Source organism: Oncorhynchus mykiss, chromosome 5 (assembly GCF_013265735.2).
Source record: "Oncorhynchus mykiss isolate Arlee chromosome 5, USDA_OmykA_1.1, whole genome shotgun sequence".
Taxonomy (NCBI): Eukaryota; Metazoa; Chordata; class Actinopteri; order Salmoniformes; family Salmonidae; genus Oncorhynchus; species Oncorhynchus mykiss.
In genome coordinates, this window is record NC_048569.1 from 100,196,308 (window position 1) to 100,221,001 (window position 24,694).

A 24,694-nucleotide genomic window follows, 5' to 3' on the forward strand; every position below is an offset into this window, starting at 1 on the left:
GCTGCTCGTGGCAACATTTAGCTGAGTCTACCTTTAAACGTCTTTGTATGCTTCAAATCTAAGGAAAACATGGAGGGTGGAGTTAACCTCTGGTCTTTAGGGCTCAGACACCTATAGAGTTTGGTGGCAGAGAGTACTTAGCACCTCTGAACGTAATGTGTGTACCGATTTTCCATGTAGAAGCACAAGTCAGATATCTACAGAGGATGATCGGCACACCAACACTATATCCACAATCAGCGCGACGTGAAAGCCTTTAGGGTAAGTTAACCCTGGACATGGCGTGTCACAGTAAGGCATATATAGTTCACCTTCTCCCAACATTGGCTAGCTAGACCGACAGCTGGTAAAAGTGCAATAATATTGTTTTTAAAAGCAAATGAAAAGATTTGACAATCATAAACTTAACATAATTACCACAAGTTGCCTCTACAGAGACCCAGTCACACATACAAACCCTTTATAAAACCCAGAGCAGAAATTCAGAAATACTGGAGAATGACAATATAAACAGTCTTTCCTATCAGATACAGTTGAAATCAGAAGTTTACATACACTTAGGTTGGAGTCATTAAAACTTGTATTTCAACCGCTCCACAAATTTCCTGTTAACAAACTATAGTTTTGGCAAGTCGGTTAGGACATCTACTTTGTGGATGACAAGTAATTTTTACAACAATTGTTTACAGATTATTTCACTTAACTCACGGTATCACAATTCCAGTGGGTCAGAAGTTTACATACACAAAGTTGAGTGCCTTTAAACTGCTTGGAAAATTATGTCATGTCAATTAGCCTATCAGAAGCGTACCTGTGCAAGGCCTACCTTCAAACTCAGTGCCTCTCTGGTTGGGAAAATCAAAAGAAATCGTTGACCTCCACAAGTATGTTGCTCCTTGGGAGCAATTTCCAAAAGCCTGAAGGTACCACGTTCATCTGTACAAACAATAGTACGCACGTATAAACACCATGGGACCACGCAGCCATCATACCACTCGGGACGAAGACGTGTTCTGTCTCCTAGAGATTAACGTACTTTGGAGCAAAAAGTGTAAATCAATCCCAGAACAAAAAGCAAATGACCTTGTGAAGATGCTGGAGGAAACAGGTAGAAAAGTATCTATATCCACAGTAAAACAAGTCGACATAACCTGAAAGGCCGCTCAGCAAGGAAGAAGCCACTGCTCCGCCATAAAAAAGCCAGACTACGGTTTGAAAGAAAAATAGAACTGTTTGGCCATAATGACCATTGTTATGTTTGGAGGAAAAAGGGGAAGCTTGCAAGCCGAAGAGCATCATGTTGTAGGGGTGCTTTGCTGCAGGAGGGACTGGTGCACTTCTCAAAATAGATGGCATCATGAGGTAGGAAAATTATGTGGATATATTGAAGAAACATCTCAAGGAAGTTGAATGACCCCAAGCATACTTCCAAAGTTGTGGCAAAATGGCTTAAGGACAACAAAGTCAAGGAATTGGAGTGGCCATCACAAAGCCCTGACCTCAAACCTATAGAAAATGTGTGGGCAGAACTGAAAAAGCGTGTGGGCGCAAGGAGGCCTACAAACCTGACTCAGTTACACCAGCTCTGTCAGGAGGAATGGGCCAAAATTCACCCAACTTATTGTGGGAAGCTTGTGGAAGGCTACTCGAAACGTTTGACCAAAGTTAAACAATTTAAAGGTAATGCTACCAAATACTAATTGAATGTATTTAAACTTCTGACGCACTGGGAATGTGATTCTCTACTATTATTCTGACAATAAAGTGGTTATCCTAATTGACCCAAGACATGGGATTTTTACTAGGATTAAATGTCAGGAATTGTGAAAAACTGAGATTAAATGTATTTGGCTAAGGTGTATATGTATGTAAACTTCCGACTTCAACTGTATGATGGACAACATCTTATGCACATACCAGCACCCACATAATACTGCCTCAGATTCCATTGGACCATTCCTGTTTGAGGGAACATTCCACACATTCTGCTTGGTTCTGACATCAGGAGAGAATTCAATCCCCATGAACCCATTTCACCAAAAACGGGAAGACCGTGCTCTCCATGATGTAATCGTCTAATGACTAAACATGAGGAAGTTAAGTAAAAGCACCCTTTAAAATCATGTTGCCCCAGCAACACCCTCCTAATCCACATGTCCAGTGGGAGGAGCCTGTTGCCATGGTGGGGTGTCCAGTTGGTTGCTATGGTAACCACAGCTGTTAAGTCCATAAATACAACATGTACCAAAAATAGAATGTTCTCTTGTACCATTAACATTTGAAAAAGGATCTCCAGTGACTTTTCCTCTGGCATACCGATGTCACACCACCACTTTCCCCTTGATCTCCATGGCGTTCTCAGAGGGTTTACTGGACTGTTCCTCTGTCAGAGTAATGTAGGAGTACACCAGGCTACCTGCAATACTGACACACACACACACACACACACCATTAACTGTCTGAAATGAAGAACTATTTCTGCTGTTGTGTGACTTAAGCCCAAATATATCCAGCCCATACCTGATATTTAAACCAATGAAATTTGTCCAAGAGAAAATGTAGTCTCCACCAAACACCATCCCGATGTATGTCACTAGAATATTCTGTGAGAAAGAACACAGTAGAAGGATTAAAAAAACATTTTAACATGTCATTATTGATGGGTTAGGGGTAGAGCGAGGTTTTATCATGTGATTATTGATGGGTTAGAGAGCGTGTGTCATTATTGATGCGTTAGAGAACGTTTTGTCATTATTAATGGGTTAGGGTTAGAGAACGTTTTGTCAATATTAATGGGTTAGGGTTAGAGAACGTTTTGTCAATATTAATGGGTTAGGGTTAGAGAACGTTTTGTCAATATTAATGGGTTAGGGTTAGAGAACGTTTTGTCAATATTAATGGGTTAGAGTGAGGTTTTATCATGTGATTATTGATGGGTTAGAGAGCGTGTGTCATTATTAATGGGTTAGGGCATTTTATCACGTCATTATTAATGGGTTAGGATTAGTGTTTGTTTCGTGCTTTTATTGATGGGTTAGAAAACATTTTATCACGTCGTTATTAATGGGTTAGAAGAGTTTTGTCCTTAACAGGTTCAGGTTAGAGAGCTTTTTATCATGTGATTACTAATGGGTTAGAGAGAGTTTTATCATGTGATTACTGATGAGTTGGAGCGTTTTATCATGTGATTACTGATGGGTTAGAGAGCGTTTTATCATGTCATTATTAGGGATGCACAATATATTGGTGAACTTAACGGCATCGGCCCGATGTCAAAGCTACCGTGCATACCTATATAACGTAGGTACATGACGTAATGGCGCTACACAGCACTCCTAACCTAGCCCACACAATGTCTGCTGTGTGGATCGAGCAGTCATTTGAGCGAGACAACACAAAAGGCAAAATCAATTAATGCCAAGATAATGGAATTCATTGCCCTTGACAATCAACCGTTCTCTGTCGTGGGTGATGTTGGCTTTCGCCGACTGGTCGAGCACCGGGACACACTACCAAGTGTGCTATTTTTCAGATGTTACACAGTAATAGCGTCACGACATACATACTATGGAACGCCGTTTGGGTCAAAGCTGTACAGAAAAGTAAACACCGGCCACGAACGATGTGTTTTCAATACTGCGCTGGTAATAAAGCATAATTTGTTCGACCACAACTTCTGGGGTATCTAGCTTTAGCTTGGTACCTGGCCAGCACCAATACAACCTGCCTGAAAACAATGATCAGTAGAAACTGCAGTCATTTTCATTATTCTTAGCAATGATTTAGGAATCCTTGTGAGTAAGTATTAGCTAGGTTGCCACTTGTTGTTCATGAAAATAAATAGCTAGCCAGCTACTTATAACTTTAGCTTTGGGCAACAGGGTTAAGCAGCCTGCTAGCTTCATCTGGCTAGTGAGGCTTGACTTGACTGAGTTATGTGTTGTGAAGCTAGCAACAATGAGGATTAGACGCAATGGTGGAATTTCCGATTTGCCTTCAATATAAAAGATAAAATTCTTATTTACAACTACGGCCCGGACGATGCTGGGCCAATTGTGCGCCGCCCTATGAGACTCCCAATCACGGCTGGATGTTATCCAGCTTGGATTCGAATCAGGCACTGTTGTTACGCCTTTTGCACTGAGATGCAGTGCCTTGGACCTCTGTGTCCATGTGTGTGTGTTTAACTGTACTAGAATGCTTAAAACGCCGCAATTTTTTTTAGCTGAAAATATCGGCGGGTTAGAGAGCCTTTTGTCATTATTGATGGGTTAGTTAACGTTTTATCATTTCATTATTGATAGGTTAGGGTTAGTGTTTTATGTCATTATTAGAGAACGTTTTATCATGTCATAATTAATGGGTTAGGGCTAAGACAGCATTTTATCTTGTCATTATTAATGGGCTGGGGTTCTGTTCTGGGAGCTTACCTTGATACAGCCCACGATGGTGGTGGTTAGAGCTGAGTTGTATTGTGTACAGAGCACTGTAGAATACATCAGCACAAACCTGCAATACAAACACACCACAAGTCATCACACACACAGCACAGAAGGGTAGAAAACAGACAGAAGAGGAGTATGGAAGAGGGGTAGAGAACAGAGAGGTTAAGAGTCAGGATCTCACCCCATTATACAGGATAGGATGAACTGGCTGAGAAACAGGATGTCTGACCAGCCATCATACTCCACCGCCTGCAGACATACACCATCATTAAGACAGCAGAGAAAGTGTATTTAGTAGTAGCTAACAACATAATGGCAGCTTTGTGTGTTTCTGGCTGCTGGCCTCTTCACTTCCTGAGTTTGGAAAACCAGGCCTCTCAGACACTGTCTCTCTGTCTCGCACTCTTTTGGTATCTTATTAGGATCCCCCATTAGCTGTTGCAAAAGCAGCAGCTACTCTTCCTGGGGTCCACACAAAACATGAATAGACAAGTACAGCTCAAGGACATAACTACAAAAGCGGCACACGTAGCCTACATATCAATACACACAAACGATCTAGGTCAAACAGGGGAGAGGTGTTGCTTTATCTGTTTTTTTAAACCAGGTTTACTGTTCATTTGACCAATATGAGATACAGTATTATATAGAGCCATTATTGCATGCTTTCTTGTCAGTCTCTCCTCAACTCTTAGCCAAGAGAGACTGGCATACATACAGTTGCTTGCGAAAGTATTGACCCCCTTGGCATTTTTCCTATTTTGTTGCCTTACAACCTGGAATTAAACGTTTTTTGGGGGGTTTGTCTCATTTGATTTACACAACATGCCTATCACTTTGAAGATGCAAAATATTTTTTATTGTGAAACAAGCAAGATATAAGAAAAAAAACTGAACTTGAGCGTGCATAACTATTCCCCCCCAAAGTCAATACTTTGTGGAGCAATTACAGCTGCAAGTCTTTTGGGCTATGTCTCTATAAGCTTGGGATTTTTGCTCATTCTTCAAGGCAAAACTGCTCCAGCTCCTTCAAGTCCTACCACAGATTCTCAATTGGATTGAGGTCTGGGCTTTGACTAGGCCATTCCAAGGTATTGACCCCCTTGGCATTTTTCCTATTTTGTTGCCTTACAACCTGGAATTAAACGTTTTTTGGGGGGTTTGTCTCATTTGATTTACACAACATGCCTATCACTTTGAAGATGCAAAATATTTTTTATTGTGAAACAAGCAAGATAAGAAAAAAAACTGAACTTGAGCGTGCATAACTATTCCCCCCCAAAGTCAATACTTTGTGGAGCAATTACAGCTGCAAGTCTTTTGGGCTATGTCTCTATAAGCTTGGGATTTTTGCTCATTCTTCAAGGCAAAACTGCTCCAGCTCCTTCAAGTCCTACCACAGATTCTCAATTGGATTGAGGTCTGGGCTTTGACTAGGCCATTCCAAGACATTTAAATGTTTCCCCTTAAACCACTCGAGTGTTGCTTTAGCAGTATGCTCAGGGTCATTGTCCTGCTGGAAGGTGAAGCTCCGTCCCAGTCTCAAATCTCTGGAAGACTGAAACAGGTTTCCCTCAAGAATTTCCCTGTATTTAGCGCCATCCACCATTCCTTCAATTCTGACCAGTTTCCCAGTCTCTGCTGATGAAAGACATCCCCACAAGCATGCATGATGCTGCCACCACAATGCTTCACTGGGTTCTCGGGGTGACGAGAGGTGTTGGGTTTGTACCAGACATAGTGTTTTCCTTGATGGCCAAAAAGCTACATTTTAGTTTAATCTGACCAGAGTACCTTCTTCCATATGTTTGGGGTCTCCCCCACATGCTTTTTGGCAAACACCAAACGTGTTTGCTTATTTTTTTCTAAAGCAATGCCTTTTTCTGGCCACTCTTCTGTAAAGCCCAGCTCTGTGGAGTGTAGGGCTTAAAGTGGTCCTATGGACAGATACTCCAATCTCCGGTGTGGAGCTTTGCAGCTTTTTCAGGGTTATCTTAGTTGTTTTTTTTCCCTCTCTGATTAATGCCCTCCTTGCCTGGTCCGTGAATTTTGGTGGGCAGCCCCCACGTGGTGCCATATTCTTTCCATTTTTTAATAATGGATTTAATGGTGCTCCGTGGGATGTTCAAAGTTTCTGATATTTTTTTATAACACAACCTTGTCCATGACCTGTTTGGAGAGCTCCTTGGTCTGCTTGGTGATGCTACAGACTCTGGGGCCATTCAGAACAGGTGTATATATACACTGAGATCATGTGACACTTAAATAAAGTCCACCCGTGTGCAATGTGACTTCTGAAGGTAATTGGTTGCACCAGATCTTATTTAGTGGCTTCATAGCAAAGGGGAATACATATGCACGCACAACTTTTCAGTTTTTTTTTTTTCATTTCACTTCACCAATTTGGACTATTTTCTGTATGTCCATTACCGGAAATCCCAAAATAAAAATCCATTCAAATTACAGGTTGTAATGCAACTAAATAGGAAAAACACCAAGGGGGATTAATACTTTTGCACGGCACTGTAGTATTTATATCAGCCCTCTGATTACAATGAAGAGCAAGAGGTGCCGCTCTGTTCTGGTCGTTCTAGGTCTTTTATTGCAGCACTCAACCGGACAATAATCATGACAAGAAAACTAGAGCCTGCAGGACTTGGTGTCATAAAAGCACAGCATCTCTTTATTATGGACAGACCGCTCTCCATCTTCACAACCATTGAATATGTTTTGACCATGACAGTTTACAAGTAATTTAGTCCTCTCAACTTGTACAACAGCCACTAGAACGTAGGAAATTATTTGCACCAAATAGAATGCTCTTCGTTTTAGAGATGTTCAGGACAAGTTTATTACTGGCACCCATTCCAAAACAGACTGCAACTGTTAAGGGTTTTGATGACTTCATGGGCATATGGTTGAATCCTCAGTATACATGGACATACAGGCTTTGTGTAATGCCAGTGACAGGTCATTGGTCAAAATATAAAAAAGTGGCAGAGTTGAAGAGCTGCCCTGTGGTACACTACACCTTAAATGTTTCACATTAAAGAAGCCCTTCTGAGTTCTATTAGATAGCTCTGAATCCACATAACAAGTTCTCAACAACAGGTTATGGTCAGTACTGTCAAAGGCTGCACTGAACTCTAACAGAACAGCACCCACAATTGCCTTATTTTACATTTATGTCAGAGAAGTACATGTTGAGTGCCCTTCTCTATAAGCATGCTGAACGTCTGTTGTTAATTTGTTTACAGAGAAATAGTGTTGTACTGTATTTTCAACAGTTTGCTGATAGGTCTGCTGTTAGAACCAGTGTAAACCAGCTGCTTTACCACTCTTGGGTAGCCACATGACTGGCTTCCCTCCAGGCCTGAGGACAAATACTTTTCTCTAGGCTCAGATTAAAAATATGACCGACAGATGCTTTTCTTTAATTGTTATTTTTTTCATGCATGAGTTGACGGCTCACTGTTCGTCGTTGACGTTTCCTGCCTAAGTTTGCCCTCTTTGCCAATTGTCTCGTGCCCTCCCTCTCAGTCTCTCCATGACATTAGCACATTGAGAGACTGCTGCCACACAGACAGACAGATCTTACCCTCTGAACGTCTCCAGTGAGTTGAGCTAGCAGCATTGTTGGAAAGATCATAAACAACGCATTATAATACAGCAAGCCATACTTCCCCAGCTCCTGAGAGGGAGAGAGGGGCAAGAGAGGGAGAGAAGGGAGGGGAAGAAGAGGCAGAGAAGAGAACAGAGAGGGTTATTCATGATGGTACATTCCTCTCTAGCCAGCATATAGCTGTCACCAGCTCACTGCTCTACAACAAACTCTTTGGGGTTGTTGGGATGGCATGCTAACAATATATATGGTGGTAGGGTTATCATTAGTCTAAAGAACCGTACATAAAAATGACTTTGGCAGTAGTAGAATAGTATAACTAGCAATAGAATAGTATAACTAGCGGCAGTATAACATAACTTGCGGGAGAATAACGAGCGGTAGAAAAGTATAACTAGCAGTATAATAGTAGTATAGCTAGTGGTAGAACAGTATAGCTAGTGGTAGAACAGTAGAACTGTGGTATAACTAGTAGTAGAACAGTATAACTAGTGGTATAACTAGTAGTAGAACAGTATAACTAGTAGAACAGTATAACTAGTGGTAGAACTAGTGGTAGAACTAGTGGTAGAACAGAATAACTAGTGGTATAACTAGTGGTAGAACAGTATAACTAGTGGTATAACTAGTAGTAGAACAGTATAACTAGTAGCAGAACAGTATGACTAGTAGTAGAAGAGTATAACTAGTAGTAGACCTAGTGGTAGAACAGTATAACTAGTGGTAGAACTAGCAGTATCACTAGTAGTAGAACAGTATAACTAGTGGTATAACTAGTAGTAGAACAGTATAACTAGTGGTATAACTAGTAGTAGAACAGTATAACTAGTGGTAGAACAGTATAACTAGTGGTATAACTAGTAGTAGAACAGTATAACTAGTAGCAGAACAGTATAACTAGTAGTAGAACTAGTGGCAGAACTAGTAGTATAACAGTATAACTAGTGGTATAGCTAGTGGTAGAACAGTATAACTAGTAGTAGAACAGTATAACTAGTGGTAGAACAGTATAACTAATGGTATAACTAGTCGTATAATAGTATAACAGATGGTAGAATAGTATAACTAGTGGTAAAACTAGTAGTATAACTAGTGGTAGAACAGTATAACTAGTGGTAGAACTAGTGGTAGAACAGAATAAGTGGTATAACTCGTAGTAGAACAGTATAACTAGTAGCAGAACAGTGTAACTAGTGGTAGAACTAGTGGTAGAACAGTATAACTAGTAGTAGACCTAGTGGTAGAACAGTATAACTAGTGGTATAGCTAGTGGTAGAACAGTATAACTAGTGGTAGACCAGTATAACTAGTGGTAGAACTGATGGTAGAATAGTATAACTAGTGGTATAACTAGTAGTAGAATAATATAACTAGTAGTAGAACAGTATAACTAGTAGTAGACCTAGTGGTAGAACAGTATAACTAGTGGTATAACTAGCAGTATCACTAGTAGTAGTACAGTATAAATAGTGACATAACTAGTAGTAGACCAGTATAACTAGTAGTAGAACTAGTAGTAGAACAGTATAACTAGTAGTAGAATAGTATAACTAATGGTAGAACAGTATAGCTAGTGGTATAACTAGCAGTATCACTAGTAGTAGAACAGTATAAATAGTGGCATAACTAGTAGTAGACCAGTATAACTAGTAGTATAACTAGTAGTAGAACAGTATAACTAGTAGTAGAATAGTATAACTAATGGTAGAACAGTATAACTAGTGGTATAACTAGTAGAAGAACAGTCAAACTAGTAGTATAACTGATGGTAAAATAGTAACTAGTGGTAGAACAGTATAACTAGTGGTATAACTAGTAGTAGAACAGTATAACTAGTAGTAGAACAAGTGGTATAACTAGTAGTAGAATAGTAGAACTAGTAGTATAACTGATGGTAAAATAGTATAACTAGTGGTAGAACTAGTAGTAGAATAGCATAACTAGTGGTAGTAGTCGAATAGTATAACTAGTGGTAGAACAGTATAACTAGTGGTAGAAATGGTAGTAGAATACTATTACTAGTAGTAGAACTAGTGGTGATGAGAGATCGTCAAAGCAGTAGCATGAAGTGAATTAGAAAGCTAGCAGACAGTGTAATATGAGTGCAACAGCCAACCTCATCTCATGTCAACTCCCAAAATTAACTCTCATTCAGAAGTCACCAAGGGTGACAGTGGGTCACTTTCTAAACATATCTCAGCCTGCCTGTGCTATACTGGAGTACAAGCCTTGATAATTGATTGAGTTAAAACGTCAGTCACAAGTTTTGTCTGATTAGCTAAACTAACTGGTATCCAGCGATAACATGTGAAGGATAGCTTGCCTTCCATTATCTCCACATACACTACATGGACACCCGCTCTACAAACATCTCATTCCAAAATCAGGGGCCTTAAAATATGGAGTTTGTCCCCCCTTTGCTGGGAAGGCTTTCCACTGGACGTTGGAACATTGCTGCGGGGACTTGCTTCCATTCAGCCACAAGAGCATTAGTGATGTCGGCCGATTAGACCTGGCTCGCAGTCGACGTTCCAATTCATCCTAAAGGTGTTTGATGGGGTTGAGGTCAGGACTCTGTGCAGGCCAGTCTAGTTCTTCCACACCGATCTTGACAAACCATTTCTGTATGGACCTCGCTTTGTGCACGGGGTCATTGTCATGCTGAAACAGGAAACGGCCTTCCCCAAACTGTTGCCAAAAAGTTGGAAGCACAGAATAGTCTAGAATGTCATTGTATGCTGTAGAGTTAAGATTTCCCTTCAATGGAACTAAGGGGCCTAGTCTGAACCATGAAAAACAGCCCCAAACCATTATTCCTCCACCTCCCTGACCAAGGCCCTTCTCCCCCGATTGCTCAAATTAATGTAATACATTTTTTAATAAGGCTATAACGTAACAAAATGTGGGAAAAGTGATAGGGTCTGAATACTTTCCGAATGCTAGGTGCTAAATATATTAGTCCAGCTAGGTGCAACATACGGTATCAGTCAAAAGTTTGCACCCACCTCTTTCAAGACTTTTTCTATTTTCTACATTGTAGAATAGTGAAGACATCAAAACTATGAAATAACACATATGGAATCATGTAGTAACCAAAAAAAGCATTCAAAATATATTTTAGATTCTTCAAAGTAGCCTTGATGACAGCTTGGCATTCTCGCAACCTGCTTCATCTGGAATGCTTTTCCAACAGTCTTGAAGGAGTTCCTACATATGTGAGCACTTGTTGGCTGCTTTTCCTTCACTCTGCGGTCCAACGTCATCCCAAACCATCTCAATTGGGTTGAGATCGGGTGATTGTGTAGGCCAGGTCATCTGATGCAGCATCCTTCTTGGTCAAATAGCCCTGACACAACCTGGAGGTGTGTTGGGTCATTGTCCTGTTGAAAAACAAATGATAGTCCCACTAAGACCAAACGAGATAGGATGGTGTATCGCGACAGAATGCTGTGGTAGCCGTGCTGGTTAAGTGTGCCTTGAATTCTAAATTCCAAGCTTTAACTTCTTGACTGATGTCTTGAGATGTTGCTTCAATATATCCACATAATTTTCCTATCTCAAACAGTCAAACAGTTCTATTTTTGTTTCATCAGACCAGAGGACATTTCTCCAAAAAGTACGATATTTGTCCCCATGTGCAGTTGCAAACCGTAGTCTGCCTTTTTTATAGCGGTTTTGGAGCAGTGGCTTCTTCCTTGCTATGCGGCCTTTCAGGTTGTCGATATAGGACTCAATTTTCTGTGGATATAGATACATTTGTACCCGTTTCCTCCAGCATCTTCACAAGGTCCTTTGCTGTTGTTCTGGGATTGATTTGCACTTTTCGCACCAAAGTACGTTCATCTCTAGGAGACAGAACGTGTCTCCTTCCTGAGCGGTATGACGGCTGCGTGGTCCCATGGCGTTTATACACTCCCAAGGATGACTTTCTAAGATCTTGGCTGATTTCTTTAGAGATTTTCCCCATGATGTCAAGCAAAGAGGCACTGAGTTTGAAGGTAGGCCTTGAAATACATCCACAGGTACACCTACAATTGACTCAAATGATGTCAATTTGCCGATCAGAAGCTTCTAAAACCATGACATAATTTTCTGGAATTTTCCACGCTGTTTAAAGGCACAGTCAACTTAGTGTATGTACACTTCTGAGCCACTGGAATTGTGATAGTGAATTAATCAGTCTGTAAACAATTGTTGGAAAAATTACTTGTGTCATGCACAAAGTAGATGTCCTAACCAACTTGCCAAACCTATAGTTTGTTAACAAGAAATTTGTGGAGTGTTTGAAAAACAAGTTTTAATGACTCCAACCTAAGTGTATGTAAACTTCCGACTTCAACTGTGATCACAAAAAATTATCACAAGAACGGTGAGCAAAAATCCCAGAACCACACGGGGGGACCTATTGAATGACCTGCAGAGAGCTAGGACCAAAGTAACAAAGCCTACCATCAGTAACACACTATGCCGCCAGGGACTCAAATCCTGCAGTGCCAGTTGTGTCCCCCTGCTTAAGCCAGTACATGTCCAGGCCCATCTGAAGTTTGCTAGAGAGCATTTGGATGATCCAGAAGAAGATTGGGAGAATGTCATTTGGTCAGATGAAACCAAAATATAACTTTTTGGTAAAAACTCAACTCGTCGTGTTTGGAGGACAAAGAATGCTGAGTTGCATCCAAAGAACACCATACCTACTGTGAAGCATGGGGGTGGAAACATCATGCTTTGGGGCTGTTTTTCTGCAAAGGGACCAGGACGACTGATCCGTGTAAAGGAAAGAATGAATGGGGCCATGTATCGTGAGATTTTGAATGAAAACCTCCTTCCATCAGCAAGGGCATTGAAGATGAACCGTGGCTGGGTCTTTCAGCATGACAATGACCCCAAACACACCGCCCGGGCAACGAAGGAGTGGCTTCGTAAGAAGCATTTCAAGGTCCTGGAGTGGCCTAGCCAGTCTCCAGATCTCAACCCCATAGAAAATCTTTGGAGGGAGATGAAAGTCTGTGTTGCCCAGCAACAGCCCCAGAGGAGATCTGCATGGAGGAATGGGCCAAAATACCAGCAAGTGTGTGAAAACCTTGTGAAGACTTACAGAAAACGTTTGACCTCTGTCATTGCCAACAAAGGGTATATAACAAAGTATTGAGATAAACTTTTGTTATTTTCCACCATAATTTGCAAAACAATTCATTAAAAATCCTACAATGTGATTTTCTGGATTTTTTTTCTCATTTTGTCTGTCATAATTGAAGTGTACCTATGATGAAAATTACAGGCCTCATCTTTTTAAGTGGGAGAACTTGCACAATTGGTGGCTGACTAAATACTTTTTTGCCCCACTGTATATACACACACACATTAGTCCAGCTAGCTGCTTACATACCTTGGAGTCAAGCTTCTGCTTGACGTAGGCTCCGTTAGCTGCAGTCAGAACATCATTTAGCAGAATAAACACATAGCCTTGGAGGTCGAACGACAGGTCAGCACTGGAGAGAGAACACGTACGGACGGACACATACAGCAGGTCAGTGCAGTAGAGCGCAGAGACAGGTCAGAAACATAAGAGAGGGCGTACATGTTGGAACATGTATTTAGCTGGGGGCAGAGACTCAGCTTACACACGCCATAAAGATAACATTCTAGAGTGGGCATGACTCCTCCAGCACAACTCAAAGAGATCATTTAAACACTTTATGAATTGATTCATTTTATTTTTGGTAAAACAATATGCAGTTTAAAACAGTTTTTAAAATACAAGAAACCCAGAGGATGACACATTGTTACGGATACAGGTATCCTGTGTTCTTTTCTCTCCTTCTCCTCACAGGTGAAAATCATCACTCCCCAACCAGTCACCAATCAATCATCAATCAGAAGACACACCTCCTCCTGTTTCCTACCCAATCACAGTTCCTTTTTGTTTGTTTGCTCTAGAGCTCAATCTCTCTGTAAATGACATATGTCTGTAGATCGCTCCGTTTCACCCTCTCCTACTGTCTCTCTATCGCTCTTTATGTATTGAGCTATCTTTTGTTTGAGCACCTCCATATCACTTTGTCCTCACATGTGAGTATTGTTTTTGGTTATGGTGTTTGTGTTTGTTTGCTGGTGGGAAAAGGGGGAACCAAGACAAGTCGCCCATGGGCATACACTACCCGTAGGTAAACTTTGTTAAATACACTAGTTAGAACTGGGCGGACCACCCACTCTATTTTTGGTTAGTTAGTTAGCTGTTGAAATAGGCTAGTCTAGCTTAGGGATGTTTTTGAATACTTATTATTTCTTTCCTTGGGTCCAGCTCAGCCCCTTTTCCTGCTTCCCCCCCATTACCGTGTGTTTTCTAATTTAGTTGTCTGTGGTCATTTCGTTCTCACTTTTACTTTTTCACTATTATAATTTGCATGAGTTATGTTACGGGTCTCGTTACCATCTCCCCTAGACTGTCGGGCCAAAAGGGATTCGTAACACACATGAAAGCGTAAACACTTATTTCCAATGTGGTCATTCAGCGTAGGACAAAAACGGGACATAACACAAGAAAATACATGGAGATACTGGTGTGGACCCTAACCCTTCTCTGTGCACCAGGAATAAAGCTGACCTAAAGATAATATATACCATATGAATAAAGTTGACCTAAAGATATATAACATATTAATAAAGCTGTCCTAAAGATATATAACATATGAATAAAGCTGACCTAAAGATATTATATACCATATGAATAAAGTTGACCTAAATGTTTTATGCATGCTCTTCAAACAATCGCTGCCCGCACCTGCCTGCATCACTACTCTGGAAGGTTCTGACTTAGAATATGTGGACAACTACAAATACCAAGGTGTATGGTTACTGTAAACTCTCCTTCCAGACTCACATTAAGCATCTCCAATCCAAAATGAAATCTAGAATCGGCTTCCTATTTCGCAACAAAGCATCCTTCACTCATGCTGCCAAACATACCATCCTACCGATCCTTGACTTCGGCGTTATAATTTACAAAATAGCCTCCAACATTCTATCCAACAAATTGGATGCAGTCTATCACAGTGCCATCCGTTTTGTCACCAAAGCCCCATATACTACCCACCACTGCGACCTGTACGCTCTCGTTGGCTAACCCTCGCTTCATACTCGTCGCCAAACCCACTGGCTCCAGGTCATCTACAAGCCTCTGCTAGGTGAAGCCCCGCCTTATCTCAGCTCACTGGTCACCATAGCAGCACGCGCTCCAGCAGGTATATCTCACTGGTCACTCCCAAAGCCAATTCCTGATTTGGCCACCTTTCCTTCCAGTTCTCTGCTGCCAATGACTGGAACGAACTGCAAAAATCACTGAAGCTGGAGACTCATATCTCCCTCACTAGCTTTAAGCACTAGCTGTCAGAGCAGCTCACAGATCACTGCACCTGTACATAGCCAATCTGTAAACAGCCCATCTACCTACCTCATCCCCATACTGTATTTATTTATTTATCTTGCTCCTTTGCACCCCAGTATCTCTACTTGCACATTCATCTTCAGAACTTTACCATTCCAGTGTTTAATTGCTATATTGTAATTACTTCGCCACCATGGCCTATTTATTGCCTTACCTCCCTTATCCTACCTCATTTGCACGCACTGTATATAGATTTTTTTCTACTGTATTATTGACTGTATCTTTGTTTATTCCATGTGTAACTCTGTGTTGTTGTTTGTGTCGAACTGCTTTGCTTTATCTTGGCCAGGTCGCAATTGTAAATGAGAACAAGTTCTCAACTAGCCTACCTGGTTAAATAAAGGTGTTCTCAACTTGCCTACCTGGTTAAATAAAGGTGTTCAACTAGCTTACCTGGTTAAATAAAAGGTGAAATAAATACAAATACAAAACTATACCATATGAATAAACATGTCCTAAAGATATTATACTAAATTAATAAAGCGGCCCTATAGATGATATACCATGACTAAAGCTGACGTCAGACTCTTCACACATGGAGCAGTAGAACGTACCTTGCCGCTACAAACGCCCCCAGGATCATAGTAAACACTGTTAGCTGGACAGGCCTGGAGAATGTCTTCCTGAAGAGTTGAAGAGTAAAAGGTTAGAAACTAAGTACAGGCCTTCAGACAGTCTTCAGACCTCTTGATTTATTCCATGTTGTGTTACAGCCCGAATTCAAAATGGATTCAATAGATTTCACAAAATAACCCATTATAACAAAGTTTAAACATGCATTTAGAAATTGTCGCAAATGATTTGAAACTGAAATACAAAAACTTATAATTTACATAAGCATTCACACCCTTGAGTCAATACATGTCAGAATCACTTTGGAAGTCTTTCTAGCTAAGTCTATCAGCTTTGCACACCAGGATTATAAAATATTTGCACATTATACATTTTTTTTATTCTTCAAGCTCTGTCAAGTTGGTTGTTGATCATTGCTAGACAGAAATGTTAAAGTCTTGACAGATTTTTAAGCCAATTTACACTGAACAAAAATAAAACGCAACATACAATTTCAAAGATTTTACTAAGTTACAGTTCATAAGAAAATCAGTCAATTGAAAAATTCATTTGGCCCTAATTTGTGGATTTCACGACTGGGAATACAGATATCTTTTTAAAAAAATAGGGGCGATGATCAGAAACCAGTCAGTATCTGGTGTGACATATCCTTCGCATTAAGTTGTTGATTGTGTTCTGTGGAATGCTGTCCCACTCCTCTTGCTAGATATTGACTGGAACATGCTGTCGTACATGTCAATACAGAGCATCCCAAACATGCTCATTTGGTGACATGTCTGGTGAATATGCAGACCATGGAAGAACTGGGATATTTTCAACTTCCAGGAATTGTGTACAGATCCTTGAGACATGGGGCCATGTATTACCATGCTGAAACATGAGGTGATGGTGGATGAAAGGCACAAAAAAAAAAAAATGGGCCTCAGAATCTCATCATGGTTCACTACACCACCTAACCAAAAGTATCTGGACACCTGCTCGTCAAACATCTCATTCCAAAATCATGGGCATTAATATGGAGTTGGTCACCCCTTTGCTGCTATAACAACAACACACTCTTCTTGGAAGGCAATCCGCTAGATGTTGGAACATTTCGGTCAGCCACAAGACCATTAGTAAGGCCGGGCACTGATGTTGGGTGATTAGGCCTGGCTCAGTCGGCGTTACAATTCATCCCAAAGGTGTTCGATGGGGTTGAGATCAGGGCTCTGTGCAGGCCAGTTAAGTTCTTCCACACCGATCTCGACAATCCACTTCTGTATGGACCTCGCTTTCTGCATGGGGGCACTGTCATGCTGAGACAGGAAAGGGCCTTCCTCAAACTGTTGCCACAAAGTTGGAAGCACAGAATAGTCTTGAATGTCATTGTATGCTGTAGATTTAAGATATCCCTTTACTGGAACTAAGGGGCCTAGCCCGAACCATGAAAAACAGCTCCAGACCACTATTCCTCCTTCACAAAACTTTTCAGTTGGCACTATGCATTCGGGCAGGTAGCGTTGTCCTGGCATCCGCCAAACCCAGATTTGTCCGTCGGACTGCCAGATGGTAAAGCTTGATTTATCACTCCAGAGAACGCGTTTCCATTCCATTGGCTGAAAGCTTTACACCACTCCAGCCGACGCTTGGCATTGCACATGGTGATCTTAGGCTTGTGTGCTGCTGCTCGGCCAGGGAAACCCATTTCACGAAGCTCCCAACAAACAGTTCTGGTGCTGACGTTGCTCCCAGAGGCAGTTAAGAACTCTGTAGTGAGTGTTGCAACCGAGGACAGACAATTTTTTACAAGGTACGCATGTCAGAAATCCCATTCTGTGCGCTTGTGTGGGCTGCAGCTGAGCCCTTGTTGCTCTTTTCCACTTCACAATAACAGAACTTAGTTGCCTGGTGCAGCTCTCGCACGGCAGAAATTTTACAAACTTACTTGTTGGAAAGGTGGCATCCTATGACGGTGCCACGTTGAAAGTCACTGAGCTCTTTGGTTAGGCCATTCTACTGCCAATGTTTGTCTATGGAGATTGCAAAGCTGTGTGCTCGGCTTTATACACCTGTCAGCAATGGGCGTGGCTGAAATAGCCAAATCCACTAATTTGAAGAGGTGTCCACATACACTATATACAAACGTATCTCTGTGACATGTCTGAGTATGCAGGCCACAGAAGGAACATTTTCAGCCTCCAGGAACTGTGTTCAGATCCTTGCGACATGGGGCTGGCTGTACATTATCATGCTGAAACATGAGGCTATGGCAATGGATGAATGACACAATAATGGGCCTCAGGATCTCGTCATGGTATCTCTGTGCATTCAAATTGCCATCGATAAAATGCTAATTGTGTTTGTTGTCCGTAGCTTATGCCTGCCCATACCATAACCCCACCACCACGGGGCACTCTGTTCACCATGGGACATCAGCAAACCGCTCGCCCACACGACGCAATGCACGTAGTCTGCCATCTGCCTGGTACAGTTGAAACCGGGATTCATCCATGAAGAGCGCACTTCTTCAGCGTGCCAGTAGCCATCGAAGGTGAGCATTTGCCCACTGAAGTTGGTTACAACGCCAAATTGTAGTGAGGTCAAGATCCTGGTGAGGATGACGAGCAAGCAGATGAGCTTGCCGGAGACTTTTTCTGGCCTTTTGTGCAGAAATTAGTGCTAGTCTCGGACCATCCCGCAGGTGAAAGAGTCAGGAGGTGGAGGGGCTGGCGTGATTGTTACACTTTGCTTGCCGATGCGAGGCCGGTTGGACGTACTGCAAACTCTTTAAAACAACGTTGGCGGCGGATTATGGTAGAGAAATTTAACATCAATTATCTGGCAACAGCTCTGGTGGACATTCCTGTAGTCACCATGCCAATTGCACACTCCCACAACGAGACATCTGTGGCATTGTGTTTGAGACAACTGCACATTTTAGGGTGGCAGGTTATTGTACACCTGTGTAATGATCATGCTGTTTAATCAGCTTCTTGATATGCCACACCTATCAGGTGGATGGATTATCTTGGCAAAGGAGAAATGCTCACTAAGACATTTGTAAACAAACGTATGCACAACATTTCTGGGATCTTTCATTTCAGCTCATGAAAATGGGGACCAACACAATAAAAGAACACCTTACACAGGGACTGTGAAGAGACATTTTTATGCATTTTGTATTATGTGATACGACTAATACTGTATGTGGTTGTCTCGCCTGGCTATCTTATTAAGATCAATGCACTAGCTATGGGCCACTCTGTTGAAGAGTGGTACTCAGTGATGTGTTGGATTTGCCGAAACAAAGTTAATTTCTTTGCCACATTTTGTGCAGTTGTACTTTAGTGCCTTGCTGTCGCCAGGATGCATGTTTTGGAATACTTATATTCTGTACAGGATTCCTTTTCACTCTGTCACTTAGTTTAGTATATCAATTACAATGTTGTTGATCATCAGTCCTCTCCTGTCACAGCCATTAAAAATCGGTAAATGTTTTAAAAAGTCACCATTGGCCACATGGTGAAATCCCTGAGCGTTTTCCTTTCTCTCCGGCAACTGAGTTAGGAAGGACGCCTGTATCTTTGTAGTGACTGGGCTTATTGATACGCCATCCAAAGTGTAACTAATAACTTCACCATGATCAAAGGGATATTCAATGTCTGCTTTTTTTTTTTATTAACCATCTACCAATAGGTGCTTTTCTTTGCAAGGCATTGTAAAACCGCCCTGGTCTTTGTGGTTGAATCTGTGTGAAATTCACTGCTCGACTGAGGGACCTTACAGATAATGTGTGGGGTACAGAGATGAGGTAGTCATTCAAAAGTCTTGTTCAACACCATTATTACACACAGAGTGAGTCTATGCAACTTATTATGTGAATTGTGAAGCACATCTTTACTCCTGAACTTATTTGGACTTGCCATAACAAAGGGGTTTAACACTTAGGAGTAAATACATGTCAGCTTTATATTTTGTATTAATTTGTAAAACATAATACCACATTGACATTATGGGGTATTGTGTGTAGGCCAGTGACAAAAAAAACTACATTTAATCCATTTTAAATTCAGGCTGTAAGACAACAAATTGTGGAAAAAGTCAAGGGGTGAATACTTGGAGGCACTATTTTATTACAGACATACAGACTGGTCATTTAGGGGTGAATCTTAACTGCCACTTCAACAAATATGTTTCCTTGGTCTCCAATGACATCAATGCATGACTACCGAAAAATCACATAGTAGAAGTTAGGATTCTCCCTTTAGAGGATAGACAAAACAAAGCTGTATAACCTAGTGTTTCAATATTCAAACAAAATAAATATATTTAAATAATATTAAATAGTAAATCATACTTGAGCAGCAGAACTTCAGCCATCATGGTGAAGAGGATGGAGAACCTCCTGAGGACTGTGAACATCGGCAGGCTGGTAGAGAACAATATCATCATCATCATCTATCCACTACCTCCAAAACAACACAGCTAGATGAAGCCTCAGATAACCCCAACCTGCACCCCCAGATAACCCCAACCTATAACCATTCCATATAACCCCAAATATTACCAGAACATACAGTGCATTATTCAGACCCTTGATTTTCTCCACATTTTGTTATGTTACAACCTTATTCTAAAATGAGTTTTCCCCCTTTTCAATCTAGGCAGGGTAGCCTAGTGGTTAGAGAGTTGGACTAGTAACCGATTATATATATATATAATCTACACACAATACCCCATAATGAGAAAGCAAAAACAGGTTTTTAGACATGTTGGTATTAAAAATAAACATAAATGCCTTATTTACATAAATATTCAGACACTTTACTCAGTACATTGTTGAAACACCTTTAGCAGCGATTACAAACTTGGCACACCTGTATGTAGGGGAGTTTCTCTCATTCTTCTCTGCAGATCTGCTCAAGCTCTGTCAAGTTGGATTGGTAGCGTCGCTGCACAGCTATCTTCACGTCTCTCCAGAGATCAGGTTCAAGTCCGGGCTCTGGCTGGGCGTCGCTGCACAGCTATCTTCACGTCTCTCCAGAGATCAGGTTCAAGTCCGGGCTCTGGCTGGGCCACTCAAGGACATTGAGACTTGTCCCAAAGCCACTGCTGCTGTGTCTTGGCGTCATTGTCCTGTTGGAAGGTGAACCCTCACTCCAGTCTGAAGGTCCGGAGCACTCTGGAGCAGGTTTTCATCAAGGATCTCTGTACGATGCTCGGTTCGTCTTTCTCTCAATCATGACTAATCTCCCAGTCCCTGCTACTGAAAAACATTCCCACAGCACGATGCTGCCACCACCATGCTTCACTGTAGGGATGGTGCCAGGTTTCCTCCAGACGTGACGCTTGGCATTCAGGTCAAAGAGCTCAATCTTGGTTTCATCAGGCCAGAGAACCTTGTTTCTCATGGTCTTAGAGTCTTTAGGTGCCTTTTGGCAAACTCCAAGCAGGCTGTTGTGCCTTTTACTGAGGAGTGGCTTCCAACTGGCCACACTACCATAAAGGTCTGATTGGTAGAGTGATGCAGAGATGGTTGATGCAGAGATGTCCTTCTGGAAGGTTCTCCCATCTCCATAGAGGAAATCTGTCAGTCACCTCCCTGACCAAGGCCCTTCCCCATTGCTCAGTTTGGCCAGGCAATCAGCTCTAGAAAGATTCTAGGTGGTTCCATTTAAGAATGATGGATGCCACTGTGTTGTTGGGGACCTTCAATGCCGCAGAAACGTTTTGGTACCCTTACCCAGATCCGTACCTCGACACAATCCTGTATCAGAGCTCTACGGACAATTGTTTCGACCTCATGGCTTGGTTTTTGCTCTGACATGCACTGTCAACTGTGGGACCTTATATAGACAGGTGTATCTGTCCAATCAATTGAATTTACCACAGGTGGAATCCAATCAAGTTGTAGAAACATCCAGTACGATCAATGGAAACAGGATGCACCTGAGCTTAATTTCGAGTCTCATAGCAATTGGTCTGAATTACTTCCCTTATTTACATCTTTTTTATTTTTAATACATTTACAAACATCACTAAAAACCTGTTTCGCTTTGTCATGTGGTATTGTGTGTAGATTGACGAGGAACATGTTTATTTTAATCCCTTTTAGAATAAGGCTGTAACGTATCAAAATGTGGGAAATCAGAAGGGGTCTGAATACTTTCCGAACCCCCAGATAGCCACAACATATAACCCCCCAGATAGCCACAACATATAACCCCCCAGAGCCACAACATATAACTGGGCGATATGACGATACATATCATGTGACAATAGAAAAACATCTAACGTTTAATATTATGCTCTATCGTTTATTTCATTGTGTCGCAAATCACTCTTTAGGGCAATATTTTTAGTCAACTGGACGACGCTTTGCGTTCTGGAAATTTGCAACAAATATGGAGTAGAGTGAATGTGACACAGAGCTCATACCTAAAAGAGGAGCTACTTCGGTCGCATGGACATGATTTGGGTATGAAACTTCTGACATGGACCAGAAAACTGTCCTTTGCAAAATATGCCGCAGGCCGGTCCAGACAACAGGCTCAAAAACCACAAACCTCTTTTACCACATACGCAATAATCATGTGAAACAGTACGGAGAGTCTCCACGGACGAGACCCAAAAAAGTAAAGTCGAGTGCTCAAAACAAATCCGACTCAGATGTTGCAAGAGAGGTTTACTCGCGGCACACCATATGGCAAAGAATCACGAAGATGGAAGGAGATAACAGCTGCTGTTACAACTTACATCTGCAAAGACATGGCACCAATTTACACGGTCAAGAAACAGGGGTTTTGTGAGTGAACACTCGACCCAAGGTACCAAATTGATATGTGACAAGTATTAATGCCAAAATATCATGCAACACAGGCAAGCCCCCCCCCCCCCCCCCCAAAAAAAAAAAAAATATATAGACATATATACATATATTTTCAACTATAGTTGAAGTGTTCTCCATTTACCTTTTTCAATTTAATACATTTATATTTTGTTACATGCTTAATTGAAAATGTGCACAAAAGTTCTCCTTTTATTTAGAACCTACCAAATATGAGTAAGTACCTTTCATTTGTAGAGTATAATTCTAAATGTAATGAGAAATAGGCCTTTACATGTGGTCATTTTATATAAACTATTGATTCATTGAATTTACAGAAAAGGTACTGTATCTTGATATGTATCGTTATCGGGATTTGAAATGAATATATCGGGATGAGATTTTGGCCATTTCACCCAGCCCTACCACAACATATATACATTACATATAACCATAACATATAAACCCAGATAAGCATAACATACTTTAGCCGTTTTGTCCCAAACAGTCCAGTTATCTGGTTCCCTACGTACAAGAAAGGGAGTGGGAAGGTCTGCAACAAGAGAAACACGTTACACACACAAAGATGGACACAGACAGACATGCACACCTACCTATTAGCTGACTGACTCACCTTGCGAGGTATACTATGGTCGAAGTCTGGGAAACTCAGCACCCTCAGAGCCTTGCCCACCCACAGCACGACCACGGTGGCCAGCATCTATAACAGACACCTCAGTTATACTGGATTAACACACCGCACTTTCTCTCTCACACACAAACACAGGAATAACACACTTACTTGCCCGATGCCGACACATATTGACGAGGGGAACCTGAAAGTAAAAATGTATCGTACGGTGACAAGAAAACAGCTTGAGAAAATTGACAAACATCTCGTCTAACTTCGTGATATGAAGGTGTCCCAAACGGTGACACAACGAGTAGTCAGCTAGCTAGTGTAGCGATGAAAGTTAAACTTTAAATAAATTAACATTAGCCACCAAAGCCTCAAACCCGTAGCTAAGTTACCTACATAGAAAATATAAATAAATGTCTAAATGTGTATCTAACGTTAGTAGGAAGTAACTCGCCGGCGTTAATTAACTAGCTAAATAACGTAACCTGTCCAAGCAGTATTATTTCACTAGCAAGTGAGTTTACGTTAGCTAGTTGATAAATAGCCTGATCAGAATCAAACAGTACGTAGCATCGCTGTGTGTCTAGATGTTTTTGGAACCTAGCGAACAGACTAAACGGAAATCAAACAAACCTATAGTTTGTGAGGATGCTCTTGTTTACCACGACGATGAGAAAAGAACTGAGTCCGTAAAATACCGCGGCGAACAGCTTCACGAACACCGTGAGAGATTTGTCCGCCATCCCCAAGCACTCTTTCCTCTTTCCCACTCTCTATCCTTCTCTCGAAGAGTCTAAACGGGATCACTGGGACGTCCGGTAAACTCAACGATATGACGTTGCCCCGAGCAGCACCGCAGATATTGACTGTGTTCGAGATAGTCGCCTGCAGTCGTTTTGACTGACTGACCTGCAAATCACATTGCATCATAAATAACTCATTATTATTTGTAGATCAGTCAGTCACAATTTACCAATGATACATAACTGTGTTGATGCTCTCGAACACGGACAGTATCTGCGCATGTGCAAGGGATGCTTCACGCTGTGTACAGCGTTGTTGCAAGGGCTCCAAAACAGCGGAGCAGTTAGCCCCACGCTTCAACGCCCTTAGTTTTTGCGGAAATTAACCCACTATGCTGTTCACTTTCGCTGAGTCTACCTTT

General features: G+C 41.4%; 1 protein-coding gene across 2 annotated transcripts; it reads right to left on the reverse strand.

Annotated features, from left to right (window-relative positions):
* Positions 1-1,746: 1,746 nt before the first annotated feature.
* On the reverse strand, positions 1,747-24,406 carry slc35d1a (solute carrier family 35 member D1a). Of its 2 annotated transcripts, XM_021604867.2 has the most exons (12): positions 24,163-24,399; positions 23,692-23,725; positions 23,524-23,610; positions 23,375-23,442; positions 20,421-20,492; positions 16,066-16,134; positions 13,454-13,556; positions 8,044-8,136; positions 4,627-4,694; positions 4,431-4,509; positions 2,521-2,603; positions 1,748-2,424 (listed from the first exon to the last, which is right to left on the reverse strand). In XM_021604867.2, exons 1-12 carry the CDS (start codon positions 24,270-24,272, stop codon positions 2,322-2,324), a joined length of 969 nt encoding a protein of 322 aa, XP_021460542.1. In that variant the 5' UTR covers positions 24,273-24,399; the 3' UTR covers positions 1,748-2,321. The 2 variants fall into 2 exon arrangements, with proteins under 2 accessions (XP_021460543.1, XP_021460542.1); XM_021604868.2 differs by lacking the exon at positions 20,421-20,492 and having other exon boundaries at positions 1,747-2,424; positions 24,163-24,406.
* Positions 24,407-24,694: the final 288 nt, after the last annotated feature.